Source organism: Tyto alba, unplaced genomic scaffold (genome assembly GCF_018691265.1).
Source record: "Tyto alba isolate M040663 unplaced genomic scaffold, T.alba_DEE_v4.0 Super-Scaffold_34, whole genome shotgun sequence".
Lineage (NCBI taxonomy): Eukaryota > Metazoa > Chordata > Aves > Strigiformes > Tytonidae > Tyto > Tyto alba.
Window position 1 is genome coordinate 4356866 of NW_024881309.1, and position 27687 is coordinate 4384552.

At 66.6% G+C, this 27687-nt stretch overlaps 3 protein-coding genes across 5 annotated transcripts; 1 reads left to right on the plus strand and 2 right to left on the minus strand.

The window, feature by feature from the left end:
- Window positions 1-221: 221 nt before the first annotated feature.
- Window positions 222-5314, plus strand: LOC116964016 (phytanoyl-CoA 2-hydroxylase interacting protein). The gene is made up of 5 exons (XM_042801495.1): window positions 222-489; window positions 1960-2143; window positions 2991-3165; window positions 3426-3543; window positions 3689-5314. Exons 2-5 carry the CDS (start codon window positions 1979-1981, stop codon window positions 4221-4223), a joined length of 993 nt encoding a protein of 330 aa, XP_042657429.1. The 5' UTR covers window positions 222-489; window positions 1960-1978; the 3' UTR covers window positions 4224-5314.
- A 776-nt stretch (window positions 5315-6090) lies between these two features.
- BMP1 (bone morphogenetic protein 1) lies at window positions 6091-27668 on the minus strand. 3 transcript variants are annotated; one of them, XM_042801532.1, is made up of 20 exons: window positions 27459-27668; window positions 18446-18559; window positions 18180-18332; window positions 17952-18069; window positions 16848-17026; window positions 16620-16725; window positions 16110-16234; window positions 14355-14470; window positions 13955-14057; window positions 13317-13433; window positions 13084-13229; window positions 12536-12731; window positions 12286-12411; window positions 12006-12166; window positions 11637-11817; window positions 7849-7974; window positions 7615-7742; window positions 7284-7497; window positions 6930-7180; window positions 6091-6653 (listed from the first exon to the last, which is right to left on the minus strand). In XM_042801532.1, the coding sequence occupies exons 1-20, from the start codon at window positions 27598-27600 to the stop codon at window positions 6519-6521; spliced, it is 2937 nt and encodes a 978-aa protein (XP_042657466.1). In that variant the 5' UTR covers window positions 27601-27668; the 3' UTR covers window positions 6091-6518. The 3 variants fall into 3 exon arrangements, 2 of the variants coding, with proteins under 2 accessions (XP_042657466.1, XP_042657467.1); XR_006166140.1 differs by lacking the exons at window positions 6091-6653; window positions 7615-7742 and having other exon boundaries at window positions 7069-7180; window positions 27459-27667; XM_042801533.1 differs by lacking the exons at window positions 6091-6653; window positions 6930-7180; window positions 7284-7497; window positions 7615-7742; window positions 7849-7974 and adding an exon at window positions 8269-8717 and having other exon boundaries at window positions 27459-27666.
- On the minus strand, window positions 9639-11535 carry LOC116964015 (translation initiation factor IF-2-like). Its single transcript, XM_033002179.2, has 2 exons — window positions 10380-11535; window positions 9639-10237 (listed from the first exon to the last, which is right to left on the minus strand). The coding sequence occupies exons 1-2, from the start codon at window positions 11298-11300 to the stop codon at window positions 9968-9970; spliced, it is 1191 nt and encodes a 396-aa protein (XP_032858070.2). The 5' UTR covers window positions 11301-11535; the 3' UTR covers window positions 9639-9967.
- Window positions 27669-27687: the final 19 nt, after the last annotated feature.

Consider the following 27687-nt stretch of genomic DNA (forward strand, 5'->3'; position numbering starts at 1 on the left):
CCCAAAATATTGAGGGGGGGGTGGGTTGTGGGGGGTGCGTGGGGGGGGGGTGTGCTCTAGGCAGGAGCTGCCCACCACCCCACCCACAAGCTGCACCCACCGCCACCCACTCGCCTCGCTGCCTCCATTGCCTGACGCCGCACACAACCCACCACCCGATTGGCAGAACACGCAGGGCTTTTTCCACCCCCCCCCCCTTCCCCCCCCCCCCCTTTTTCTCCCAGCTGCTTAGATATATATTTTTCCCCTTTTTTTTTTTTTTTTTTTTTTTTTTTTTTTCCCTCCTCTGAAGGGTGTTTGCTATTTCCGAGCTGGCTGGGAGGATCCCAGTCGCAGCAGCCGCAGGCACCAGCGCGGCATCACCGGGTACCGCCGCGGTCTCCCCGGCATCTTCTGCCCTCCCCGCTTCGCTTGGCCCCCCCGGGGCTGCCTGCCCTGCCTTGCCCCGCTGCCCACCCAGCACCCCACCGCACCCCGGCAGCCCCCCAGGTAAGGGCCTCACCGGCATCGTGTCACCGACAACCGGGAGCCGCCAACCTTCCCCGTGCCATCGGCTGAGCCTTGGCAGGGCTTGCTTTTTTTTTTTTTTTTTTTTTTGTTTTTTTGGGGTGGGGGACACACACACGCAGAGGCATAGAGGGGGGACATGAACATCACAACCCGGTCGCAAAGCTGGATGAATCTGGGCGAGACCCCCCCTGTGCCGACGGGCATGGGGCGCCGAGCTGGCACGCTGTCCCCAAAGCGGTGACCTTCTGCTCTGCCCGAGGGTGACAGCGGCGGGGGGGGGGGGGTGTGGGGGGAGTGTGGGGGGAAAGCAGTGGGAGGGGGGGTGTGGGTGGACGTCGTGGCTACTGGGGTGCTGTGGGGGAGACTGGGGGGGTGCGGGGGCAAGTCGAGCGCTTTGCCGGTGTGTGCCGCGTTTGCCCGCTCGCCCCCCTGGCTTTGCGCAAAATGGGGGGGGGGGGGGGTGTGTGTGGGGGGGTGTATGGGTGTCCACGCGTGCCCGCGCGTGCGGGTGGATGTGCCCGTGGGCGCCGAGCGGTGTTTGTGCCGGTGGTGGTGGTTGGGATGCTGTAGCAGCGGTTTTGGGGGGGGGGGGGGTGTGTGTTATAAGGGGGTTTGGGGCGGGGGGGGGTGTGGGTGACCGTGGGCACACGCGTGTGTGTGAGCCACCGTGGGCGGACGCGTGTGGAGTGGGGGGGGGGGGGGAAGAGATGGACGCATTGACAGCCTTGGGGTCCTACACCAGGGTGCAGGGCGGGGGGGGGGGGCACCCACCAACACCCCACCACCACCACCACCACCGACCTCCATCCTCCTCAGCGCCAGAGCCACCCACGGCACCCTCTGCTCCCGTGCATCCCCCACCCCGGGGTTCAAAGCCCCCACGCACCCACCCCTCAGAGCGGCTTCCTAAGGCGCAGGGGGGGGTGAGAGCAGCCCGGGCCGTGGGGAAACTGAGGCACAGGGCGGCCGTGGGCCAGGGCTAAGGCGGATCCAGCTTTTCCGGTGCCAGCCGCCTGCGTGCAACCCTCCCCTCTCCCAGCACTCCCTCCGCTCCCCTTGTTTTTCTTTCCCCACCCGGTGTTGAGCAAACCCCGAAACACCCGCTGGCGGGGAGCCGGGGCCCCGCGGCACCCCAGGGTGCAGAGAAGGCGCGGGGAGGGGGGGGAGCCCCCACACAGCCGCTTCCCGAACGGGCTTGTTCCCGGTTTCCCGCTGCCTGCGTTGCCTATTCCTGGCTGCCGGCCGCTTTTCCACCCCGGTGCCATCTGCTCCGCCGCGGGGGCCACCGGCGCGGGCGGTTGCCCGCCTGGCAGCTGCCACCGTGGGCAGTGGGCACCCCCGCCGTCAGCAGCACCCCCCCCCACACACACACACAACCCCCCCCATCTCCATTCCACACACACCACCACCACCCACCCACCCCCACCCCCCCAACTGCTTTACCCGCAGGAGCTCAGCCCCTCCGGCCATGGAGCTGCTTTCCACCCCCAAAAATATCGAGATCAACAACATCACCTGCGATTCTTTCCGCATCTCTTGGGCCATGGAGAAAGGGGACCTGGAGAGGGTCACCCACTACTTCATCGACCTCAACAAGAAGGAGAACAAGAACTCCAACAAGTTCAAGCATCGGGTGAGCCGGGGGGGGGGGGTTGGGGGGAAGAGGGGAGGGGGGTGCGGGACGCCCCGCCTGGGGAGAGGAGAGTGGGCTTCAGGGGGGAAAACAGGGTTATAACCCACTCCCACGTGGATTAGGGGTGAAATTCCCCTGTGGGACACAGCTGGCGGAGGGGACTGGGATGGGAACCGGGGTGTGACTGACCCCCCCCTCCTTCCCCAAGTCCCCGCGGGGGAGCAGAGCCACAAACCGCTCGCGCTCTCCCTCCCCCTGGATGCGAGTCACTAATTCAGGACGTTTTTAGCAGCACGGTTGCCAGGGTGATGCTATTTAATGTTTAACATTATTTTTTTTTTTCTCCTCCCCAATAATAAGGGGGGGGTGAGGGGGGGGGGTGTAGGATTTATTTTTTTTTTTTTTTTTTCCCCTGTGTCTCCCGACTTCAGCATCCGCCGTTGCCACAGAAACGTCTCTGCACTGCGGTGCTGCTCGGTGGCCTATTGACACCGCGAGATACCACCGGGAGCTGGGGGGGGTCCCCGAGACCCCCGGGGTGCTACCTTGTGCCCCCTCCCCCCCCCCCCCATCCCACCAGCAGCTTTGCTGGGAGGTGTTTGGGGCTGGTGCGGGCAGCTGGAGAGGAGGCTGGAGATTTGAGGGGGGACACACAGAGCAGGGGATATGGCAGCGCCGTGTTTTTGGGGTGTCTCGGCGGCGGGCAAACCCCGGCTGCGGATATTTTGTGGCGCACGGTACTCAGTAGCATCCCCTCGGCGCTGGGCAAGGGGTGGGCAGGGATGCAGGAAGAGTTGGGGGGGGGGGGGGAAATGCCATCCTGCCTGACCCTCTCCCCTTGGTGCAGGATGTCCCCACCAAACTGGTGGCCAAGGCGGTGCCGCTGCCCATGACGGTGCGGGGTCACTGGTTCCTGAGCCCCCGCACCGAGTACAGCGTGGCGGTGCAGACAGCGGTGAAGCAAAGCGACGGCGAGTACCTGGTGTCCGGCTGGAGCGAAACGGTGGAGTTTTGCACCGGGGGTGAGCGTGGTGGTGGTGGCGGCGGGGAAGGTTTGGTGACCGGGACTGGGAAGACCGGGGGCGATACCGGGAGCTTGCACAAGCCGGGGCCGGTTGGAGCGGCAGCTGATGAGTGGGAGGCGGGAGGTGTGGGGAACGGGAGCTGCGGGCAGGGATGGGCTGCCAAAAAAAAAAAAAAAAAAAAGGGGGGGGGGGAATGGTTGAGGTGAGGTGGGGGGGTGGGAAGGGGGATGGAGACGCCCTGATGTCCCCGTCCCCAGATTACGCCAAAGAGCACCTGGCCCAGCTGCAGGAGAAAGCCGAGCTGATCGCCGGCCGCATGCTGCGCTTCTCCGTCTTCTACCGCAACCAGCACAAGGAGTATTTCCAGCACGTCAGGTACCCCCCGTCCCCGCTTCCCCCCCCAACCTTGGGGCCACCCCCCCCCGCCCCTCCCCGGGGTGGCATCCACTGACCCTGCCTCTGTGTGTCCGTGTCCCCGGTCCCCCCCGCCTCCCTGCCCCAACCCAACCCCTGCGCGCAGGATGCACTGCGGGAACGTGATGAAACCCTCGCTGAAGGACAACAGCGGCAGCCACGGCTCGCCCACCAGCGGCATGCTGCACGGCATCTTCTTCAGCTGCAACACCGAATTCAACACCGGGCAGCCCCCCCAGGACTCGCCCTACGGCCGTTACCGTTTCCAGATCCCGGCTCAACGGCTCTTCAACCCCAACACCAACCTCTACTTCGCGGACTTCTACTGCATGTACACTGCCTACCACTACGTCGTCCTGGTGCTGGCACCCAAGGGTTCCTCGGGGGATCTCTTCTGCCGGGAGCGTCTACCCCAGCTGGACATTTCCTCCAACAAGTTCCTGACGTGCTGCGTGGAGGAGGGCGAGCTGGTGTACCGCCATGCCCAGGACAGCATCCTGGAGGTCATATACACCGAGCCGGTGGACCTCAGCCTCGGCGTGCTGGGGGAGATCAGCGGGCACCAGCTGATGAGCCTCTCCACCGCCAACGCCAAAAAGGACCCCAGCTGCAAGACGTGCAACATCAGCGTGGGGCGTTAAGGGTGGGACGCGGGCAGGGCCGGGGAGGGGGACGGGTGCCCGCCGTGGGGGCTTCTCCCACGGACGCTGCTGGGTGGAGGAGCCGGATGGGTGCGGGGGAGCCGGCCGGTGTAAATAGCGGCGTTGCCCGTGCCCACTCGGGGAAGGAGCCGGCGGGGTGCTCGCCCAGCGTGGAGGCAGAGCCCGTGCCGCTCTGCGCCTCGTGGGAGGAAGGCTTCATCTCCTGGACTGGCCGACCAGCATCATCCTCGCTGGCGTGAGCCCCACGCTCTGCCCTCCGCCGTGAAGCCGCTGCGGGACCCCCTTCCCCTCCGGTGTACCCCGCATCCCCCCGACCCCCTGCTCTGGGGCTCCCCCGCCTCGCCGGCGGCACAGCTCCCCGGGGAGCCCCGGCCCTGCCAAACCGGGGCTGGGGCTCCTCGGCCACCCCGGGGGGGTTCGGTGGAGAGGCTGGAAGCACACACACACACCCCCCCCCCGCCTAGGTTTTTTGAACTGCTCCCCGGGATTAGAGGGGTGCTCGGATAGGGACCCCCCACTCCTGCCGGCGCCGCTTCAGGGCTGCAGTCGTGGTGCGCCTGTCTGCAGTGGTGTGTGTGGGGGGGGGGGGGGGCGGAGAACGTGGCTGCGTGTGTGTCCCCCCCCTCCACCCCCCCCTCCGTGTCGTGCAGCGCTGTGCCGTGTTCGCTCTCTGCTCTAGCCGTCGCTGTGCCGTCCAAATCCCCGGCCCCACGGCCCAGGAGGCAGCTGGAGGAGCTGGGGTGGGGAGAACAGAGCTGACACACCCCCCCCCCCCCCCTCCCCATACACACCTTGTTCCCCCCCTCCCTCTCCCCCCAAATTTCCGCTGCCCCCCCGCATGAGCCGTCGGCAGCATGGCGCTTGCGTGCCGGCCCCCGCGGGCTGCCCGCTCCCCGTCTCTGTGTATCCGATGCACGCTGTAACGGTAGAAGAGAACAACACCCCCCCGCCTCCTTTCACCCCCTTTCCCCTCCGCACCCTCCCCCCCCCCCCCTCCTCCCAGCCCCCCCATCCCCGAGCATCCCTGTGCTGTGCTGGCGGTGTATCAATAAAACTGTGTGCGGTCGCCACCGGCCGTGTCACGCGCCTCTGTCCCCTGATGGGACCCCGGGGAAGTGGCTCTGGACCCCAATCCGGCTTGGGGGGGGGAGCTGGGGGGAGGGACACACACACACACACACACACACAGGGCTGGGGGGGAACAGGGTGGCACGAGGCGAGGGCACAACCGCGGGCACCCTCCTGCCCGGCCGCCGAACCCTGGGTTCGGCACCCTGAAGCTACAAACCTTTCTGGGTGCAAAGCCCTGGCGCCCATCACCGTCGCTTCTGGGCAAAGCCCGCTTCGGGGGACCCCGGCCTGCCCCCCACCCCCCACCCTGAGGACATGGGTGGCTGCGGCACGTGGCACCCACCCACCCCCGTGCCGAGGGTGACGACGGCCGGGGCGATTCGCCCGGCTGCTCCCCTGCCCTCCATACGGTGCGCAACGAAAAACGTGGGGTGAGCACCTACCTGCGTTTTGGCGGCCCAAAACGGAGCCCCGAGGGGGGGGGGGGGGAGAAGGAGGGGGGGGAAGTAGGTGGCACCCATCAGCGATGGACCCCGGCACCCAGCACCCTGCCTCTGAGAGCTGGGCCGGCCTCTCCCTCATCAGAGCAGAAGCAGATTGCAATTAGCTGATTGCTCCGCTCCTTCAGCGCCGAATCGGGGCGGGGGGGCAGCCCCCGGGGTCTGCCGCAGGGTGTTGGGGTGCTCCCCCCCGCCGCCCCCCCCCCCCAATCCAGTACTGGTTTCGGATGCTGTTTGCCTGGGGGGGGAAGCAAAGAGGCTGGGGCTGCCCCCCCTCCAAGTACAAGGGTATTTATTTCATCGGTACAAGAGAGAGACAGCACCTTCCGTGGGTTGGGCTCTTCCCGGTTACTGGTTTGTACATTCAGAGAGCTGCGGCCGGCTTGGCCAGGGCGAGGAAGGGGAGAAGGTCCCGCTCGGGGGACCCCCCCACCCAGCGCTGGGGGGGGCAGCTGCTGGCAGAGGGGACCCCCCCCCCCTCCTCTCCCCTCCCAATCATCCTCTGCCCTTGTGCCCGCGGGTGCCCGAGCCCCGGGGCCCCGTGCGAGCGTGTCTTGTGTGCTGAGGTTGGCTGTGTGCTCCTCCGTGCAGTCTGTGCGGGGCAGCGCTCCCCGCTTCCCTCCTCCCTGCCTTCCTCCTCCTCCTCCTCCTCCTCCTCCCCTGCCTGCGGGGGTTGGGGGGGGGGGGCGGGGACCCCCGGCCCTCATTTCCTTGTGTGCAGCGTGTCCTGGAACTTGGTGCTGGTGTAGCGAAGGTGGAAACCCTTCTTGTTGATGGTGTCGTCTGAGTGGAAGCGGACCATCACCGAATCTCCGGCCGAGTAGACCTCCTCGGGGGGCTGCCGGGGCGAGGGAGAGGGGTGCTCAGAGCCACGAGCATCCCTGGGATGTGTGAGCGTGGCAGGGAAGGGGGGTGGATGGGATTTGCAACAGGGAGGGTGTAAAATCGTTGCACCCCCACACACCGTCCCCAAACCCCCCCCCCCACGGGATCTCTCCGCACTGCTGCGGCTTGGCTCAGCTTCACCCATCGCCCCCGCAGCCTGGCACCTCTCCCTGCCCTGACCCACCCCGTCGCTGTCCCGTCCCCCCGTCCCCCCCCATCCCCAGCTCACCCCAGACCCGCAGAAGCGGCCGAGACGCGGGGCCGTCCCGTCGTAGCCGTCGAAGAGCTCCATGTAGTCGTAGCCGCAGTCGGCTTCCTCCTCGATCTCGAAGGTCTGGAAGATGAGCTCCACGCCGTAGCCCTCCTCGGCCATGATCACCCACTCGCAGTCCGAGCCCCCTGGGTAGTTGTTATCCCCAAATTGTGCGTGTGAATACAAGTCCTTGGTCTTCACCTCGGCGTGGACCTGGCCCCCGCACACTGGGGGGAGAAGCCGACAGCGGTGGGCAGGCATTTAAGAGGATCCATAATCCCCTCCCCGACCTCAACGCATAACCAGGTTTCCCCAGCCCCACGGTGGTACCTGTGGCGTGGGTGGCCTCGAAGCCCTTTTTCTGGACGGAGTTATCGGAGACGAATTTGAGGAACATTTTGTTACCGGAGGAGATGAGGGGTTCGGGCTCTTTGGCTCCGCAGAAGCGGCCGAGCGCCGGCGCTTTGGCATCCTTGCCGTCGTAGATCTCCAGGTGGTCGTAGGCGCATTCCTGCTGCGCCTCCACATCCAGCTCCGAGAAAGTCTGCGGGGAAAACGGCCGAGCCGCCGGCGCTCAGTGGGGCTGGGTGGGGGACGACCCCCCCCCAACCTCCTTTCGGTGCCCCCCTCCGCTCCCCCCCTGCCCCCCCCCCATCCCTACCAGCTTGACGCGGTGCCCCGGCGTGGTGGTGATGGCCCAAGTGCACTCCTTCTTGCTGGGGTATTTATCGGGCCAGTTGGGGCTAGTGATGGTCCCCGAGATGGCTGTCACCTTATGGTCGCAGCCGGCTGCGGGGAAAGCGGGGGGTGGGGGGGTGGGGGGGTCATGGGTGAAATGGGGGGGGGGCGGGGGGGGGTCCTACTGGGGTTGGGAACACCTGGGGCGCCGACCCACCTTCCTTGCAGTCGTGCTTGTTGTCGTGCAGCACGAAGCCGCTGCGGCACTGGCACTCGTAGCTGCCGAAGGAGTTGAGGCACTCGTGCTGGCAGCCCCCGTTGTTCTTGGAGCACTCGTCCTTGTCTGCCGAGAGAGCAGAGGGACCGCGGCTGAGCCGGGTGGGAAAGCCCGGCAGCCGGCATCCCGGTACGGCAGCCCAATCCTGCCCGGTGCGCGCCGGTCCCCAGCCCCGCGCCGCTGCCCTCCGGGGAGCGACCAGCCAAGCAAGCGCCTACGGCCAGCAGCAAGCAGATCCACCGTCCCTCGCCCGAGCCGGGGGCTGGGTCCTCCTCTCCCTGGGCTCACCCCTGGGCACAACCATTACCTGCTTACGGTACGGACGGGGAAGGCAGAAAAACACACAGTGACAACCAAAGATGCACAAGAAAGACCAGGACGCGGGAGTCCCTCTTTACTCATCGATAGGGAAATGTCACAGACACGGTAAAAATCAGAGGGGGCGGGGGTGGTGTGGAAAACAAACCAAACCAAAACAACAAGGTCAGCTGGTCAATGATAAAAACAATGGGGATGGGGTGAGTGCTTAAAACCAAAAAAAAAAAAAAAAAAAAAAAAAAAAAAAAAAAAATTAAAAAATAAGGCCAACAACCAGTTCTGTCAAGCAAGGGGCTGCCAGGGCCGGCGGCACGGCTCGGCTCGGCTCGGCTCGGCCCCGGCGTGCTCCCGCGCGGTGCCCGGGGCCGCGGTGTTCCTGAGAAAGATGGAGAGGACGGCAGCGGCTCAGGAGGGGCCCCGCGGGCGCTTCTGCAGGCGAAACTTCAGGCCGGGTGGGCGAGATTTCGGGGGCTGCAGCTGCTGCTTCTTCTCTGCAAAAAGAGAGGGAGAAAAAAGGCGGGGGAGCGATGGGGGAGCGGGGCGGTGTGTGTGTGTGGGGGGGGGGGGCGCAGTGGAGGGGGGCGGCGGGGCATGCAGAGAGGCAGCCGGGGAAGCAGGCAGCGGGGGGGACCCCCGCGAGCCCCTCGTGCAGCCGGGGCTCGGTGGCGAGCGGCTCTGTGGGGAGGAAGAAGAGGAGGAGGAGGTGGGGGGGGGTGGTGTGGCTGACTCTGGGATGGGCTTTGGTGGTGGTGGTGGTGGGGGGTGATTCCTGGGGGTGTCCGGGCTGAGGGAGGTGTAGGAATAGCAGCAGAGGGGTTTGGATTCGCCCCGAGCAAGGCGTCCCCCCACCCCCGGGGCTGGCCGTACTTACCTCCCAGCGCCCACCACCTGCCTGAGGTCCCTATCGCCGGCGTCTCAGGGCTCACCAACCTCCCCCCCCCCCGCCCAGAGCCCCCGTTTTGGGGCTGGGGAGGGCCGCTCCTTGGCCTATCGCCCCTCCCTGCCCCTCCCTCCCCGTGGGGCGATGGTTTGGGGAGGGAGGAAGCCAGCAGCAAGCGGGTACCAGCCACCTGAGCATCCCTCTCCGAGCTCATAGCAATGCTGGGGAAGAGCATCCCTCCTGGAGCCAGCAGCAGCAGCGAGGGGGGGTCCTGCCCCAGTCCCCCCTGCCCCCGCAACCCTACGGGGCAGCCCCAAGCCCCACGGCCGCCTCTCAACCGGAGGCTGTAACCTGACGTCTCCTAGGTCTGAGAGAGGAAGCGAGGCGGAAAAGCTCGGTTGGGGATGGGAAGGGGCTTCAGATGGGCCGGGTGGGCTCGGAGCAGCTCCGGCACCGGGGGAGCGTGCACGGCATCGCCCCGTCGGCGGGCCGGAGGGAGCCTGGGCGGGCGAGACAAGAGCGGAGAGAGTTGGCAGAGGTGTCTTTTAGCAATCTTTTATTCTAACCAGCTTGCTCGCCGCAACCTGGCATTGCCGTGCGCTCACCGTCATCCCAGCGTGCATCCGATGGCTCCGGGCTGCTCACCGCCCCGCAGCCCCCGCCTGCACCTCGCACCCCGCTACAGACCCCCCCGTGCACCGGGGCTCGGCCGAGAGCCGGGGGGACGTACCTGGGTGCTGACACCGTGGCGGATTCCCGGGCGAAACGCATCCTTACGTGCGAGCCGACGGAGCCGGCCGCTGCCTCCCGTCGCCCCGGCCCGCGAGGAGGAGGAGGAAGAGGAGGAGGAAGAGGATGGGGTCACGTCTTCGCCCAGGGAAAATGGGCAACCCGGGCGGCCAGGCTGCCCGCGGCACTGAGGGGCAAGGCTCGGCGGCTGGCTGCGTCCGGAGCAGCGGGGAAGGAGCACAGAGACCCTCCGCGGCTAAAAAGGAGCCGCACGGGAGATGCTTTGCCCAGGGCTGGCCGGGAGCGACCCCGGGGGTGAGAGGGGGGGGACGGGGACCGGAGGAGGGACCCTGGTGTGGCCGAGTCCTCCAGCGTGGTCCTGCTGCTGGGAAAGCTCGAGACCTGAGCGAGGAGACAGGGAGGAGGAGGTTTGGTGGGCTGGGGTAGGGGCAGCCCCCGTGGGACCGCCGCACATCCTGGTGGGAGGAAGAGGAGGGCAAAGCGGAGAGGGAAGGAGCCCGAAGCGTGGTGAGGGGAGACTCACCCGGCTGCCCCGTGGTCCCGCTGCCGCTCGGCCGCTGGGCTTTCCCGAGGTCTCGCTTTGCTGGAGGGTCCCGATGGCTGGGCCCCGCTGGGCCACCCTACTTGCCTTGGTTTTAATTAAAAAAATAAAGCAAAGATACTCTACCCCCGGCCCGCGGGTCTCTGCTGCGGTGGCAAGCTGCCGGGCTGCCTCGGGGAACCCCGGGGGCTCCTGGGGATACCAGCTCCCGCCGCTCTCCGCAGCCGAGCGGCCACGTTGCCCCTCAAAAACGGCTTCGATGGGGCCAAAAAGCAGCGGGAGGTGCAAGGCACCGGTGGTCCGGTCCAGCCCAGCCTGTCCAGGACGTGCTGTCGGTCGCTCACGGCCGGGCTGATGTCGAGGGCACCGCATCGTGCCGAGGGGGACCCTTTCTTGCATGAGGGTCCCATGGCAGCCCCCAGCCCGGGGACCAGCCCCGGGTGACGCTTGGCTGCTGCCAGCGATGTGTTTTGCTCCGTGTCCCCATCCCTGCCCCTCCATGACCCCGCTGGAGGTGACCCCATCTCCCGGCGGGGTGGCCCCGGGAGAGGAGAGAGGCCCACGGAACAGACAGGGATAAGCAGGTAATGGTTTTGGGGAGGAGGGACCACTCCGGTGACCTGAGACAATGGCGGTGGCCGGATGGTGACATCCCCGCCTCCCTGTCCCCAGCCTGGGCCGGGATGCCCAGCAGCCTGCCCGGGAAGCGCAGGAAGCCCGTGGCCGTGCAGCGTAGCGGGATGGAGCAGCGCAGCAGGCAGCAGAGCTGGGGGGGGGTGGGGGGGTGGGGGGGCCCATCGCCGCCCTCCCCCGCGGTAATGCCGCCCGAGGGGTGCAGCGCCCGGCCCCCGGCAAAGCTGGGGGGGGTGAGACCCCCCCCTCCAGGGCTGAGCACAGCCCCATCCCCAGCGCGTTTCCCTCCGCGGATGCAGCTGGAGCCCAGCACCCACTGGGTCTGAAGCAACTGAAGCAGGACCCAATTGCCCCTCAAAAGAGGGGAAAAGCCTCGAGAGGCAGCAAAATGTGCTGCCGGCCAGGCTGCTGGAGGCTGGGGGGGGGGGGGGGTTCTGGACCCCACGGGGCAGAGACCCCAAGGATCACCCCACCGCCAGGCTGGGACCGGGGGCTGCACCCCCAGCACGGGCAAGGACAGGCGTTAGCGGTGGTTTGGGGGTGCAGGGAGGGTCGGCTCGGTGAGGGAGGGCAGGGGATGCCCGTGCCGGGGCCGGGCAGCTCTACCTGAGAAGAAATGGGCTTTGAAGCCCTTTTTGGAGACGGTGTTGTCGGACTTGAACTCGATCCTCATGTTGTTGTACTGGGAGGTGATGACGTCCGGCTTCTCGGCGCCGCAGAACTTGCCGTGGAGCTTGGAGTCGGCGGTCAGCCCGCTGCGCACCTCCACGAAATCGTATTTGCAGACCTGTGGGGTGCAAGGAGTAGGGGGACACACACACACACACATATACACACACACACACACACACACACACACACACACACGGCTGGTGGCACGGTTGTGCCGCCCTGCAAGCCACTGGTGGGCATTGAGGAGGGGGACACACACACACACAAACACGATGGAGAGGGGCTGCTCTCCGGCTGACTCACGTCATTGCCCTCGGTCTCGAAGAAGTCGAACTGCAGGGAGATGCGGTACTGGGTGGGGGCCACCAGCTGCCAGATGCAGTTCTTATTGGGGGGGTACTCCTTGGGCCACCCCGGGCTGGTGATGGAGCCGTTCAGCTTGGTGAGGAAACCTCCGCAGGCGGCTGCAGGGGCGGGAGGCACCCAGCACCCATCACATCCCCGGGCTCCCTGGGATGGGGGTTGCCGCATGGGGTGGGGGACGCGCACAGAGCTGGCGGGGGGGGGGAGGGTTGTCACTCACCCTCGCAGCGGCGTTTATCCGAGGCCAGCTCGTAGCCGGGGTCGCAGGCGCATTTGTAGCTGCCCAGGGTGTTGACGCAGCGTTGCTCGCAGCCGCCGTTATTGGGACGCGAGCACTCGTCCACCTCTGGGCAGGGGCAGCGGGGCTGAGCGGGCAGGCAGGGCTGCCAGTGCCCTCCCTGCCCGACCCCCCCCCCCCCCCCCCCACCTTTCCCCAGTCCTCCGGGCCCCCCTTCCAGCACCTCTCCTACCTTTGAAGAAGTTGACGGCGAAGCCCGCCTTGTTGATGGAGCCGTCGGAGACGAATTTCATCCACAGCTTGTTGGAGGTGCTCTTGATGTCGTCCGGCTTGTCGTAGCCGCAGTAGCGCCCGATGAGGCTGCTCGACTCGCTGCTGCCGTCCCGGATCTCCAGGTAGTCGTAGGCACAGCTATCGTGCCGCTCGATCTGGTGTGTGTGTGGGGGGGTGTTAGCAGGGAGGGGGGACACACCGTCTCGGCCCCAGCACCCCTAAACCCTGCCCTGCTCCTTTCCTTATCCCCACGGTCCCAGCCCCCCACGCACCCACCGGCCAAGGGAGCTGATCTGCTGCGTGGGGAAACTGAGGCACGGAGGCAGTGCGGAGGGAGGTGGGGAGCCAAGCAGGGCAGCAACAGCCCCCCCCAAGCCTGTCCCGTGGGGTCCACTGGGTTCGGGGTGATGCTGCTGGGGAGATTCCCTGCTTCCCGCCCCAGGGAATGGCGGGGGGACCGGCACAGCGGGGGCGGGGGGGGCGGGGGTGGGGGGGATGCTCACCCACCTCGAAGGACTGGAAGGTCAAGCCCACGTGGAAGCCCTCGGAGACAGTGATCTTCCAGACGCACACTTTGCTGGGCCGGTAGTCATCGGGGTAGTTGGGGGACTGGATGTGCCCGTTGTCCTTCTTCACGTCCCCCCCGCAGATGGCTGGAAGGGAAGAGAAGCTGCTTGAGCCCCCCCCAGCCTTGCCCCCTGACAGCCCCCCCCCCCCCCCCCCCCCCCGCCCATCCCTACCTTCGTAGACGGCGAAGAAACCTTTGCCCACCCAGTTGCTGCTGCTCCGAAACTCAACCCAGAGGCGGCTGTCGGTGGAGACGATGGGCTCGGGCAGCCTGTTCCCGCAGAACCTGCCTGGGGATGAAGGCGTGCTGGGCTGCCGCCGGCCGGGCACCCTCCTCTTCCTCACCCTCACATCCCAGTCCCCGTCCCCCCCCCCCGCCCTCCCCGCGCACCCCTTGCCAGCATCCTAAAGGGAAAGCGCCGCTTCTCCCCCGCACCCCAGCTTCCCTCCGGCTTTTCTGGTTCTTTCACTGGTTATTTCGGAGTGCAGGGGTCAAACAGGGTTTGGGGAGCACCCAGTTCACGGGGGCGGGACTGAGATACCGGGGGGAGATGTGCCGCCCAGTTGGGTCAGCCTCACCGGTTTCACTGGGGCAGCAAACCGGGAGCCCCCGCTGACCCCAAGAATCCAGCTCCCACCCCCCACCCCCCCCGCCCCAGGGCTTTGGCACATCACACTCGGGCTAGAGGGATAGAGGCAGCGGGGAGCCCCTCGCCCCGCTGCCTGCCCCCGGAGCACCCCCGTGGGGCAGGGGGTGAGGGCAGGGGCCGGCAGCGCCGGCCGGCCAGGCTAAGAGCTCCCGGTTGGTTACCTCGCAGCGTGGCCTTTCTCCAGAACCCGTCTCTCACCTCCACGTAGTCGTACCAGCACAGCCGGCTTCGGTAGAGGTCCAGGGTGGTGAAGTTCAGGATGATCTAGAAGTGGGGAGTTGGTGGAGGGGGGGGGGGGTGCGGGGGGAGGGGTGGAAAAAGTGTGGGGTGAGCCCTCCCTCCCCGCACCCCACGGGGGTCTCGGAGATCCAGCGGTACCCGGCTCCGCTCTGCGGTGATGCCCAGCAGCATCCCCGAACCGCAGCAAGGCACCGGGCAGGGGGGACGCTGGGGTTAGGGGCACCCCGAAAAAAGGGTAGAAGGTGGGGGGGGGGGGGGAGGGAGGGAGAGGAGGGCTGGGAGGAGGTGGGGTGTCTTCGGTGCTGCGCCGGCGGCTGGTACCTTCTCTCCGGGGGTGACAGAGATCCTCCAGACGCAGTGCATGTGGGCAGAGTATCCGTTGGGGAATTCCGGGGAGGAGAAGTTGCCCTGGCTGTCCTGGAGCGTCTCCCCACAGGCTGCCAAGAGGGGGGGAAAAGCGGGGCTCAGACCCCGGGAAGCCCCCAGTTTTGGGAGGGGCAGCACTGGGTTGCGACCAGTTGCTTCCCCCGGCCCCCCCCTGCACCTTTTTACCACCCAAATTCAAAGCTTTGAGGACAGCTCTGCATTAAAAAAAAAAAAAAATCACCACCTTGCTGCAACAACCCCCAAAATGCCCCAAACTTCACCGGGGGGGGGTGGCTGGCGATGCTCCTGGCTCCCCGCCACCCCCTCACACGCACGTTGCCCCCTGAGCCCCGGGGATAAGAGCCACCCCATTGCCCCCCATCCCGTCCTGTCCCCCCCCCCACGTGCCCTGCCACGCCGCGGGGGCCCGGCTCGCCGCCCGGGCTCCGGGCAGGTTTACGCAGCCGCGGCTGGATCCGGCCCAGCGTTACCATCTGGAAGCCACATGATGCCGCGGCCACGGCACACGGCGCTTCGCTCCGGCTGTCGCGGGGCCAAGGCAGCCGCCCCCCACCTCCCGCTCGGGGAGGGGGGCACGAGATGAAAGGTGAAACGTTAAAAAAAGGCAGCTTGAAACTTGGGCTCGCTGCCTTTTTTCCCCTCCTTGCTTTACAGTGGAAACAAAGGGAAGGGAAAGCCGGGCTTTTTTTTTTTTTTTTTTTTGCTTTTTTTTTTAACCTTGGGCTTCTTTTTTTGAGCTTTTTTTTTTTTTTTTTTTTCCTCCCCCTCCAAACTAATTACTTTTCCTGCTCGCACTCACAGCCCTGCTCCCCTGCAGCCCCCCGAACGGGGCACAGCCGGCTGCTGGGGCCCCTCACAAAGGCGTCCCTTTTCCAAGCTGCTAATTAGTCGCTGGAATTAAGCGGGAGCGTGCGGGAGCCAAACTCCTTGCAGATGTGGCTGGTACAATCCCAGAGCATGTGCCTGCAGGCAGGGGACTCGTGCCGGCCTCCCCAGGACCCGGGGAAATGCCGGTGCTCACGGGCCACGGTCCTCAGCACCATTCAAGGTGCCAGCGTGTGTGCTGGTTGTGCCGAGCATCCCTCGCTCCCCACCAGTCTGCGGTGGGACCGTCCCGTCCCACCCCTGCGTAACGCCCGGCCGTGCCTCATCCAAAACCCTCTGGCTGTTGGGGTGGGTGGGAGGACGGTCTCCGAGGATGTTTCGCTCTCGGAGGATGCTCTGCTGTCAGAGGATGCTCTCAAGGGATGCTCTGCTCTTCGAGGATGCTCTTGGAGGATATTTGGGGGGATGCTGCGGGGGGGGGATGCTTTTTTCTTGGAGGAGCAGGAGGAGAGGGCAGCTGGGGATGCTCTTGTTCACACGGGCAGAGCCCCCACGGCTCGCCGAGGTCTTGAATTAAGCTTCTGCTCACAGACACCCCAGCAAAGTGCCGTGGATGGAGGAAGGCAACTTGTGTGCTCCTCGCAGGGGGTCTGAAGGCGAGGAGGACCCCAAAGAGCGTTTGGCCACTGGAAACAGGGGATCCAGCCTTCCTTTTTTTCAAGTCGCGGGGTGAAAGCAGAGCCTGTTCCCCGGGACACACGGCCCCGTGCACGCTCAGCCCCCAGCCGATCAGCCCGGCGGCCGCTCCAGGTCCCCCCGGCAGTGACACGGCCCCGGGGGCAGAGCCGTCCCGGTGACACTCACCGGGGCAGCGGTAGAGCTTGCGGGCCTGGGCGATGTCCCCTTTGCTCAGACGCGTCCGCTGGCCGATGGCAGGTCGCACCCCGTTCACGTCGTACTTGGGCAGGATGGTGTCGAGGAAGATGCCCCTGGGGAGAGAGCAGGCAGAGGCTGAGCGGAGGCTGGAAAGCTCCGGGTCTGCTGCTGCTCCCCGCTGCTGCCGGGGGAAGGATGCTAAAAACAGCCTGGCTAATTAAAGCCTGCGGGCCGGTGAGTCAGCGGGGACGTGTCCCCGACGGAGGTGACTGCGGGGACAGCGCCGTCCCTGCACTGGAAAGGGACGTCATGGGGCTTCATCCTGCCCGGCCCGCCGTGCCACGGCTCTGCTGGAGATGGGAGCTTTGCACCGAGAGCATTCCCCCCTCCCCCCGTGCAGAGCCGCTAATGTGACACCATCTCCCAGGGCTGGGGACCCCGTGCCCACCGTCCCCTCCGCTCCGGGGATGATGGGGACGAGCCCCCCCAGCTGCCTACCTGGAGAAGGTGTTCCTGGCGTAGTGCATGATGCTGTCGAAATCGTACGTCTCGCCCAGCGATTCCACCTCCTCCGGCTCCATCTTCAAGAAGTTGTACTCCTGCCCTGCGGAGGCAGGCGGGACGGGGGGATGCCAACGGGGAGGGGGGACACCCCGGCTTCGGCAGCACCCCACGGCAGGGAGGAAGAGGAGGAAGAGGAAGACGAGGAGGGAGGCTGGTCTCTACCTGGCTGGATGTTCTCCCGGATGATGGAGACATGGTCATCCCGGTCGGGGCGCGTGTGCTCGTGCCAAAACCCGATGACGTGGCCCAGCTCGTGCACCACGATGCCAAATTTGTCGCAGTTTTTGCCGATGGAAATGGCCTGGGGTCCCCCTCCTCGGCGACCCACGTAGGAACAGCACCTGGGGAGGGGGGGAGATGGGTGGCACCGGCTGAGCCCTGGTTCTCCAGAGGGGACATCCCTGCGGTGCGGGCATCCCAGTGCTTGCTGGGGGTAAAGATATGAGTCAGGCCTGGAGCATCAACCCCAGTCCCACGTGGCGTGGAGCATCTGGGAAGCATCCCTGCTGCCTTGGCAGCGTCAGCCGTCCTGCCCACGCGGCGAGTTCCAGCCGTGCCTCCAACCCCGGCTCTGCCTGGGAACTGGGAGGGCTCAGCTCCCGGCCCCCGGGGCTGCCTGGCACGGCACGGTGTGGCTGCGCACCCCGGCACCCTGGGGTGCTGCTCCCATCCCGCACCGTGGATGGGCTCTCGCCCGCTCCTCCCCCCCGGCATGTCCAACCCTCCACGCCGGGTTTAGGGGTTGCACCCGTGGAGGGGGTGCAGACCGGCACCCCCCTCGCCGTCGTGCACGGCCCGTTCCAGGGGAAAGCCTCCTCCTAACCACCATCTGCTTGGCTGGGGCCGTGCCCTGACGCGTGAAGACGCTGAGCTCTTCCAAACCCCTGTTTCCTTTGGCATCGGCCCCGCTGCAAGCCCGGGCTGGTGCCGCGCCACCGATTTCAGCCCCCGGCCCGCGGCGGCGAGTGCCGCAGGTCGGTGGCTCCGAGACCTCCTGTACCCCAACCCCCCCCCCGCAGGGACCAGACCCCCCCAGGGGGGACGGGTCCCCTTCCGCAAAACCCTCCGCAAAACCGAGCGGGTTTGGGACGGCCGGTTTAGCACCACGCGCACGCCGACGTGGGCGTTTTGGTGCCAAGGGGTGTCAGCCAGCATCCTAATTATTGCTCCCACGAGCTGCCACGCTCCCCCCCTCTTGCAGCGCAAGACCCAAGGCGGGGAGGGTGCGTGCCCAGAACCTCCTCCCCCCGCTCCCACTCCACGTACCCGCAAGGGCGGTAGGTGAAGACGATATAGCTGTCTTCGTCGTTGCGCTCCAGGAAGGTGACGCAGGTGTGCTTCTCCCAGTGCCGCATCGCCTGCCGGAAGATGGCTCGCTGGCTGCCTGCGGGAGGGGGGGCGGCGGGGGCCGTCAGCCCGGCACGGGGAAACTGAGGCACGCCGGGGATGGAGCATCCTCCCCCCGCCCCGGCCCCCCGGCTCGCCTGCACTCACCACTGAAGTTGCCGCTGATCACGTAGGGGATGACCCCGTCCGGCCACACTCTCTCCGGTCGGGACGTGGCGGCCCGGCGGCTCCGTGCCCGCTGGTGGCCCCGGCTGCGCGGTTGGTGGCCCGGCCGCGGGCTGGCACTGGTGGCGTTGCTGCCTGTGGGGATGGAGGAGGCGGGGTGGGGGTTGATGAATCCGGGGAGGGGGTGTGGGGTGTGATGAATCGGGGCAGCCCGCGGGGCTGGAGGCGGGTTGGGGACGCGGCGGTACCTGAGGAGTTGGTGGGCAGGCGCGTGATGGTGCGGCGTGCCAGGTCCACCACCCTGTCCACCTGGAAGAGCTGCAGGTCCTCCTCGTCCAGGGCGATGTCTCCCAGGAAAGCAGCTGAAGGGGAGCGGGGGGGGAGGTGTGAGCCCCCCATGCCTCTCCCAGGGGACTCCAAACCCCATCAGGGCTGGGTTCCCCATGCCCAGCCTCTCCCTAGCCCCTCCACACCTGGAATGCCCTTGAAGAGGAAGGCAAGCCCTTCCTCCTCCTCCCCCTTTCCTTCAACCAGAGGCCGGGGGGAAGGCGAGCGTGGTGCCGGCCGGGCTCCCCCCGCTCCACAGCCCGCCACCGTGTCGGCTCTCCCAGCAGCTGGAGCCAGCCCCACGCTGACATCTGGTTCGCATCAAGCCCGGCTCATCACTTTTTTAGGGTTTCTGTTATTATTTGCGTTGCAAAACTCCTTTCTTTTTCACTTCGCGAAACCCAACGCCGGGCTCGGGACCCCCTTCCTGCAACCCCCAAGCCCGGTGTGAGCTCCGACAGCCCCGGGATGCTCCAACCACCTCCAAGTCATCTGCCACCGCCACGCGAAGCCATATGGCCCGGGAAGCTCCCGCTGTGCCCAGCGCCCGCAAGAACGGAGCCGGCCGAGGGGCGTCCGTCTGTCCGTCCGTCTGCCGGGGCCAGGAGCCCCTCCTGTCACAGCTCCCGCGGGGCCCGGGGTGCAGAGATGCTTCAGCATCGCCAGGCTGGATGTAAGCCTGCCCAGCCCTTCCTCCTCCTCTTCCTCCTGCCCTGCTCTCTGCCCTCCCGCGCGCCGCGGCCCCGCCGTGAGTCAACGCTGCGGGATGCGGCTCCCGGCTTCGGCGCTTGGCCGGCACCGAGCCCCAGGGACCCGGCTTTTGCGGAAACGCCATGGCCCGAACGCGAGGGCTGGCTGAGGTCATGCCGTGCCACCGCGCCAGCGCCGGCACAGGGGTTCTGGATGCGGCCGGCGTGGGGTGGAGCTGGGTTTCTCGCCGGGTTTGCGGGTTACCTGGGGCGAACGGGTGACCCCGGGCACCCCCTGCCCCTCGCCAGCCCCTGGGAAGTGGCAGCGGTGGGGAGGGGGGTGGCTGGGCCAGCTCAGGGGTGCTGGGGAGCGGCGCCAAGCTCGCCCTCCAAGCAATTAGCAAGTGGATCCCCAAAGAGCCACTAATTCCGAAAGCAAGGCGGGACAATTAGGATAACCCTGACAGATCCAAAACAACCGGCGTGAGCGGAACAGCCTGGGCGCCCCAGCTCAACCCGACCCCGTGGCTTTGTGCGGCACTGAGCCCAAACCCCCCCACTCCGGAGGCGGTGCAGAGCGTTTTGGGGTGAAAGAGCCACGTTTCGGGGCTATCCATGCAGCCGGTGGGCCAGTCCCAGCAGAGGAAGAAGCCCCAGGGTGGAGAGCAGACCTGCGGCAGAGCCAAGGGAAGGAGCAAACAAGCCGGGGCCGGCACCTCCCCTGGCACCAACCTGCCGCTGGCACGGCCAGGCTGCAATTTGAGGGCAGAGCAGAGGCAGGAGCCGGCCCCGGCTTCCCCGCACCCTCCCCGGGGCTGGGAGAGACGTGTCCGAACGGGCAGCGCGGGGGAGGACGAGGGCCGGGGAGAAGGACGAGCATCCCGTGCCAAGAGCTGCGTGGAAAGACAAGGGAAAGTAAGCTCGCTTACAGCCGAGCAAGCACCGGCAGAGCCAAGTGATATAGAAACCATATGTGAGGGATTTGGGATACGTGAGAGAGCCGGGCAGGCGAGCGTGGGGACGTGGGGCTGGTTTCCCAAGAGGCACAAGGCAGCTTGGCTCCCCCCAAAAATCCCCAGCCCGGGGAGGGGGGGAAGGCAACTCGCTGCTCCTGGGGGGGATATCGGAGCTGGGGGGGGGGGGGGTGGGGACAGGGACAGCGAGGGGGTGTCCCCCGGCAGCGATCGCTTTAAGGACACGTTTCGGGGACAAACCCAAAGCTTTGGACTGAGAAACTTCCACATTGGTTTGGGCTCTGGTTGCGTCCTCCTCCCGCTCGCTCTCCATGCGCCCTGGCTGCGGTGACACGTGGGGTGGTTTGGGGGGGGAGTGGGGGGGGTTCTCTGCTCACCCAAACCCCCAAGATGCTGTTAATCTCCCCGAGGGGCTTTGTCGGGGACGCTGCCACCCTGCTGCCGCTTGTCCCGTCCCGGTTAGTGCCGCAGCAGCTCGCCAAGAGAGCATCCTCCCTCCAAGGTGGAGGGGACCCCCTGCAAATGGGGGGCTCCCGGGGTGAAGGCGCAGTGCTGGGGGGGCAGGAGGGGTCCCAGCCCCCCACCGCGGGCAGCGAGGAGCACAGAGCACAGGTCAGAGCAGGGAGAAGCGCACGGGGAGGCCGGGCTGGGCAGCACCAGGGAGATGCCAGCCCGGCTTTGGTCTCACCGGGGACCCAGACAGCACCCAGCGAGGCTTTGCACCCCCTCAGCACCCACGGTCTGCATCCTGCACCCTCGCCCCACCACGGCAGGGTGCTGCTCGGGTGCCTGTGAGGGCCCAGGCCTTGGGGCACAGCTCCCCAGCCAGCCATCCCCGGAGGGGACCCAGTGCCCCCACGCCGTTCACAGCCTGGGGTGGGGGGGGGACACACACATGGGCTGTGCTGTGCTGTGGGGGCTGCCCGCTGCTCCCCCCGGTGCTGGGGGCAAGGTCTGAGGAGGTTACAGGGACACGATGGCCCCATCATCATCCCCATCGGCCAGAGAGGAGTGGGGATGGGAGTGGGGAAGGGGCGAGGGGTTGCAGCCAGGCTCTGGCCGTGCAGCCCCCCCGCCACCCAGAAAATAACCAGCCGTTTGGGACCCGCCGGCAAGGCTCCCACCGAGCTCTTCCTCACCCCAAAGCCAGGAGATAACTCAGCCTTCCGCTGTTGTTTGACTTTTTGCGCTATGTGTTTTCTTTCGGGTTCTTGGAACGGTGACGTAACCCCCGGGGCTGAAGCTTTAGACAAACAAGGTTTTTCATTCGGACCCGGGCCAACCCTTGCTGCACCCCGGCTCGATGCTACAGGCATCTCCTGCCCACGCACGGTTCAGGGGCTGTCCCTGCGAGGTCCCTCTGTCCCCCCTGCCACGGCACGCCGGGGATGCAGGAGCCTCTCAGCATCCCTTATACCCCTGGGCGAGGCAAGCAGCGGAGAGGGGTACCCGTGGGCCTGACCTCTCAGGCATCGCCAGGATTTTGGGATGAGCCTGACCTCAGAGTCAACCAAGGTTGGAAACGGTGTCACAGGAAAATAAAAAAAAAATGATAACCCGCGGGAAGGGGCCAGGGCGCGAACGCGATGTTCTGGTGAGCAGGCAAAAGCAAACAGAGCGGTGGGGAAGCGTTGGCAGGGCAGGGCAGCAGATAAACACGACGGGATCATGTTCCAGGTCAGTCTGGGGCAAATGAACCCCCGTGTGCAGCGCCGGACGGGAAGGACCCTCGTCCTGACGTGGCTCCCGCCGGCCCTCGAAGCTGCACGGGGCAGGATGGGCTCCCGGGGCCCCGGCGGGATGGGCAGCATCCCCTGCCCGGGAGCAAAGGCTCAGCCCAGCCTTCCCTCGCTGGCTTAGCAGCTCCAGCCTAACTGCTGCGAGTCCTCGTGCGACGCCGAGCCACGAGCATCGCTCCCGGTGCGAGGCAGGGAGCAGAGGAGAGGGTTCGGAGCGTGCAAGGAGGCAGGGAGAGAACAGCTCTGCCCCGGCCGGGGCTGGAGGCATCGCCGGGATGGGATGGAGAAGAGCGGTTTAATAGGTGCACCTCGGCCGAGCTGCCGGGGTCGTAAAGCCGTGGAGTCACCGGGGCAGCATCCCACTGGCTCAGCAGAGCCGTTAAATATGTGAGGAATGCTCCTCGCGCCTCCCCCTCGCCCCCGCACGCCAGCCCAGCTGCGCCCGCTGCGAGCTTCGCTCCCGGCAAAACACGCCGGGGCCACGGCGAGAGGAGCGGGTACCCCGCTTGGCTGGGGGGGGGGTCCCATCCCCCTGTCCCATCCCCCCCCCCCCCCTCAACCTCGGGGGTCTGCTCTGGCTGGAGAGCCCTGGGGCAGAGGCGTGGGGGCAAAGGCGGAGGGATGCGGAGCATCCCAGGGGCTGGGGGTGTGGGGGGAGCAGCCCCCCACTGCTCCTGCCGAGGCCCCCCCCCCCCCGGGTGCCAGGTCTCCCCGCTGCCTGCCAGCGGCCGGGGGTCCCGCAGAGACCCTGAGGACAGCGGGGACAGGAGGGAGGGAGGCAGCGGAAGTGAGCCGGGCCCTCTCCTCTCCCCCCGCGGCATCGCAGCCCCTCTCCCGGTGCCCCTCGCCGGCAGCCGGAGAGAGGGAGCAGCCAGGCTGTAAACGCCGGGGCGAGGAATATTTGCTTTCCCAGAGCACCTTCCGACGAGAGCAGCCGGCACAAAGCAGGAATTCAAGCCTCAGCGGCCAGGCTGGGAGCCAGGCCAGATCAGAGCCCCTCAGTGAGGGGAAACTGAGGCACGGCGGGATGGAGCCCATCAGCACCGAGGGGTAACCCCCGCAAAGAGCCACTCTGCTATCCGTCACAGTCCCTGCAGGCAGCCGGGCCCCCCAGCTTGCTGTTTCCTTACTGGTGCATCCTTCTCCCAGCCGGTGTCTTTGGGAGACCCAGGGTTGTCCCGGCACCCTCCTGCCCTCCTCATCCCAGAGTGGCGGGCAGAAAGCAGCCGGAGAAGGCAGAGATGCTGAAGAGCAGTGGCCAAGGCAGAAGGATGGATGATCCTGCTCCCCAATTCCCCTTCCATCTCCCCTGCACACCCCGCCCGGAGGCATCACCGTCTCCGCCACTGCTTCCCTGGGCGTCCGTGGCCAAATTCCCTCGCCAGCCCTGGGTGTCAGGGTGTGGGCTCCGAGGCCTTTGCCCACCCCGTGCCGGGCGATGCTACAACATAACGTGAAATAAGCACCGTGGAGCCTGGCCTCGAATAAACACAGCCCACAGCTGCAAACAGCTTCCAGCTAATGAACGTCCCGGGGCAGGTCGGGAGCAGGAGGGATGGTTTGATCACTCCAGGAGAGGATTTTCCTTCTGCTCCTCTCCCGTGACAGCAAACAGAGGAGAAAGCCTCCTCTGGGGCTTGGCATGGAGGATGCCCAACCTAAGGCATGTCAGAGCCCCTGGGAAGGAGCAGTGGGATGCGCTGGGGAGCTGTGTGCGGGGAGGGGGCTCTCCCTGCCTCCCCTCTGCAAAGCCGTGTCACCGAGGAAAACACAGCCCCGGCCAGCGGCATCGGTCACTTGTGAAAGGGAGAGCTGCTGGAAAGGAAAATATTTGCAAATTGCTCTGCCAAGGGGGAGAGGCGGGGGGGGGGGGGGGGGGGGGGGGGGAGTGGGGGGGTGGTTTGTTGTTGCATTCCCCTGCGAGGAAAGGAGCCTGGAGACGGCACGAGAGCAGGGACAGGAGCTCATCGGGGATGGGGATGCCCCCCGACACCCGGCTCGGCACATGAGGGGGTAACCCCGGTTCTCACGGCACGGGGAGGCCGCCCGGGGCAGGACTGGTCCCCGACAGCGGCTCTGTGCCCGTCCCTGCCGCTCAGCACCGGCTCTGCCAAGGGGCACCGGCTCCCAAGGACTCCCAGACCTCTGTGTGTGCATCTGCCCCAGGACTCTGGCTGCAAACATGTCCCCCGTCCCCCCCTTTGTGTTTTTATTGCTCAATCCTGTCCCCACCAGCCCTCCCCAGGCACTGATTAACTCCTTCCATAGTTTGCTCGCAGCTCCCTGGCCGGGCTGCTTAAATCCTCCAGCAGCTTGAGAGAGAGGGCCTTTTCTCATTGCCTTTTCCACGTGTATGGAGGGGGGAGTTGCCACGCAAAGCGCCCCCCCCCCCCCCGCCCCCGGTAGACAGCACAGCGGTGACCAACAGCCCTCCTGCAGCCCTTGGCCACCTTATAAGCATCTCAGTGGAATGCAGCGAGATCCCTTTTTCTCTCCGCGCCACGATGCCAGAGACCTCCGGGAAGCCCCGGCAAAGCCACAGGCAACCAGGAGGGCACGTTCTCACCCAGCAAACACCCCCTGCAGCACAGCCAAGATGAAAAATTTGGGGAAAGCCACCCGTGAGCCATCCTTCCTCTTTTCCCTGTATCCCTCCCAGCTGCTTTGTTCTCCCCGGGTCCGGCCTCAGCTCCCCAAGGCCACCCTGTCCCGCCGGCCATGTGTTTCCCAGCCCCGGCACGGCAGCGGATAAAGCCTCAGGAAACGCCGTCTCCCCCCTCGCCACGACCCGCCGGCGTGAATCGGCAGCCGGAGTGTTTCCCAGGAGCTGGGAGGGGAGGGCGGGTGGGTGGGTGAGCGAGGCCCCCCCCCCCCGCCCCCGGCCTCTCCATCGCACACCCGGCCCCCGCCGGAGCACGCCGCCGCGTCCGAACGGGTGATTACACAAAGATAAAGCAGATCCCGGGATCGGCCTGAGATTTCCAAGGTCTCCGCGCTGTCCCGAGCCCCGAACCGCAGGCCTCCCGCCGGCCCCGGCTCCGCGGGTGGATTTTTACCCTGCATGAATAAGTGACATATAACGGCTGGAAAATATTTTTGGGCAGCTTGACAAGTGTGACTGCAACCAGTAGCCTCCGCTGACTACGCCTGGAAAGTGTAATCTAGGTGAAACCCAGGCGGCCGGAGCCAGAGAGCTCCAGGCACGGCTGGGAAACTCGTACGCCCAGGGAGGGGGGGCTCGGGCCCCCCGTCCCCTCCACGCACGTGATGCACCCCCATCCACGGCTCTGCTGTCCGTCCCCTCCCAGGCAGGAGATGCTGAGCTCCCCCCTGGATAGCATGGCAGAGGTGATTCCCCCAGCCTCGGGGGGCTGCGTCACCCCCCCCCCCCCCCACCACCCTCCCCAAAGCAGGGGGAGCCGGCTGACAGCGTGGCTGGGGGTGGCAGAAGCACGCCAAGCCCCCCAGGCCCCCCCCCCCCAAACGTGGCTGTGGAGCTGTAATGGGGGAGCAAGGCGGGGTGCACCCCTCCCAGGGTGCTGAGGGCGCCCGAGGGGTCCCGGCTCTGAATTCCTCAGCAAACCCCCTGGGATGAGGCAAGAGCCAACCCTTGGGGTGGGTGTGTTTGGTGAGCGCTCCCCCCCAGCACGGCTCGGGGAGGTGGGAGCGATGCCGGCTGCTTTTCCCGGCCGGAGATGCGACCAGGATCCGACCCGGCGGGCACGGAGACCTGGATATCCTGCTGACCGGGTGAAGGGAAACCGGGACCGCGGCTAATTCCTCCCTCCCTGGCTGCCCCGGGGGTTGGTCCAAAGGCCGGATCTCCCGGCGGTCCCTTTTTTTGGCATCTTTGGAAGAGACGCGGCGGCACGGGCGGCTCTTCCTCTGTCGCAGCGGGGATGGCCCGCTGGCACCAGTGCGGATGGGTGGCATCACCGGGGCGGCCAGCGAGCCGCGGGCACCCGTCCTGCCTGGGCGGGCGGCCTCAGGACACCTCTGGCATGAGTTGTGCCGAGGAACCCAAATTCATTTCCCGGCGCTTCCCTTCCCTGTAGTGCCGAGGCCTCGGTGCTCAGCTGTTTCCGGCGCTGCCTGAAGGCGGGGGGGGGGGGGGGGGGGGGGCACCCCAAAACAAAACCAAGCCCCCCCACATGGGGTAGGGGGGATGTGGGGGGTCTGGATGCCAAGCAGCTGCTGGATCTCACCATCCCAGTCCTGCGGAGCCCAACTAGGGGTAAATCCCCGGCTCGTGTGGTGCGTGGCAGGGCCTGATCCTCCCCCCCCCCCCCAACACACACACCCCACCCCCCAGGCCCCTGGGGGAAGAGCTGCCGTAATTAAATTAGTCACATAAGGATCTCGTAAAGACAGGCGGGGAAGGGGGGAGCAGCCGCCTCGCTGGCCCCGGGGAGGCAACGGGGGTCTCGGGGCGCGTGGGAGTGGGGCGAGGAGGGGGCCCTTGGCCAAGCAACCCCTAATTAGGCTGGCTCGTCAGCGGGAGAAGCCCCGTCCCTCCGTGGGGTTGGGCGAAGCGGGAGAGGAGCAGAGGCTCCAGCCGGCTCTGCCCGGACAGTTTTGCAAGCCTAGCTGTTTCAGCCCGGGAGGGCAGGAAGGGAAGGATTTTTGGCCAGAAAAAGCCCTCATGTAGACAGAGTTATATCAACAGACGCCTTCCAGTGCAGACAATGCCATTAAAGAGAAACGTGATCCTCCAGCCAGCACCCGCCAGACCCCAGCCCTCGCTCCTCTGCTCAGCCCCGCGCGTCCCTCCCGTGCCTCAGTTTCCCCGCCAAATCCTTCCGTCCCTCTTTCTCTGGCTCTGGGGGACAGGGTTTGTCTCCCCGTGGCACCCAGCCGGCTCCCAGCCCTTCCAAAATCTGAAGAACAGCTCAGCAACCCCCTGACCCGGCAGAGAGGGACCCCGGCCCGGGGTAAACACCCCCCCGGGCTGAGCCTGGCCCCGGTGTCCCGGGACGCGGCAGCCCGGCCGGCCCCGGGGGCGGGGGGGGGGCGCGGAGGGGGACACACACACGAGAGTTTTTGCTGGCAGCGGTTTGAGGGGGCGAAGGAGAAAGCCAAGGGGCACCGATTGTGGGTCCGGGATGGGGGGGGGGGGGGGATGGGATTGGGGGGCTGGGATGGGGTGGGGGCTGCCCGTCGCCTTTGACAGCTGCCGGTGCGGCCAAGGTTGGGGAGAGAAAGGGGGGCGTCATCCCAGCCCCCCCCCCCCCCCACTCTGCTCCCCTACCCTGAGTACAACCAGACGCATCCCCGAGCGGGGCCCATCGCTGCCCCCCCACCCCCGGGCAGCGGGGAGCCCCCGGCCCCGGGACCAGCACGGGACGGGGGAGCCAAGTTTCCCCGTGGAAAGCCCCGAATTGCGGAGCCGTGCGGGACACACTCCCACTCCCACTCACTCCCACTCCCCTACTCACTCCCACCAACACACACCCCACACCCCCCCAGCGCTCCCCTTTGTCTGCCCGCCCGCCCGGCCCGGCAGCCCCCCGCCGCGCATCCCCCCGGTCCTACCGGCTTTGCAGGGGTCCTTGTAGTCCAGGGGCTCCGCGTCCTCCTCCTCCTCTTCCTCCAGCACGTAGGAGTAGTCGGGGAAGTGCATGGCCCGGGCCAGGAGCAGGCAGAGGAGCAGCCCGCAGGTCCGCAGCCCGGCCATGGCTCCGCGGGCAGCGGGCGGGCAGGGGAGGCGGGCGGCTTTTTTTTTTTTTTTTTTTTTTTTTTTTTCCCCCCCTCTCTTCCCCTC

Coding starts and splice junctions, on each gene's coding strand:
- LOC116964016 (XM_042801495.1), top strand. CDS start 1,979: ATGGAGCTGCTTTCCACCCCCAAAAATATCGAGATCAACAACATCACC. Junction 3,166..3,425: donor GGTGGAGTTTTGCACCGGGG/GTGAGCGTGGTG, acceptor CCCCGTCCCCAG/ATTACGCCAAAGAGCACCTG. Junction 3,544..3,688: donor GAGTATTTCCAGCACGTCAG/GTACCCCCCGTC, acceptor CCCTGCGCGCAG/GATGCACTGCGGGAACGTGA.
- LOC116964015 (XM_033002179.2), bottom strand. CDS start 11,300: ATGGGGCTGTGCTCAGCCCTGGAGGGGGGGGTCTCACCCCCCCCAGCT. Junction 10,238..10,379: donor CGGGACCACGGGGCAGCCGG/GTGAGTCTCCCC, acceptor CTCCTCGCTCAG/GTCTCGAGCTTTCCCAGCAG.
- BMP1 (XM_042801532.1), bottom strand. CDS start 27,600: ATGGCCGGGCTGCGGACCTGCGGGCTGCTCCTCTGCCTGCTCCTGGCC. Junction 16,235..16,619: donor GCCAGGAACACCTTCTCCAG/GTAGGCAGCTGG, acceptor CTCTCTCCCCAG/GGGCATCTTCCTCGACACCA. Junction 12,732..13,083: donor TGACCTTCCAGTCCTTCGAG/GTGGGTGAGCAT, acceptor CACACACACCAG/ATCGAGCGGCACGATAGCTG.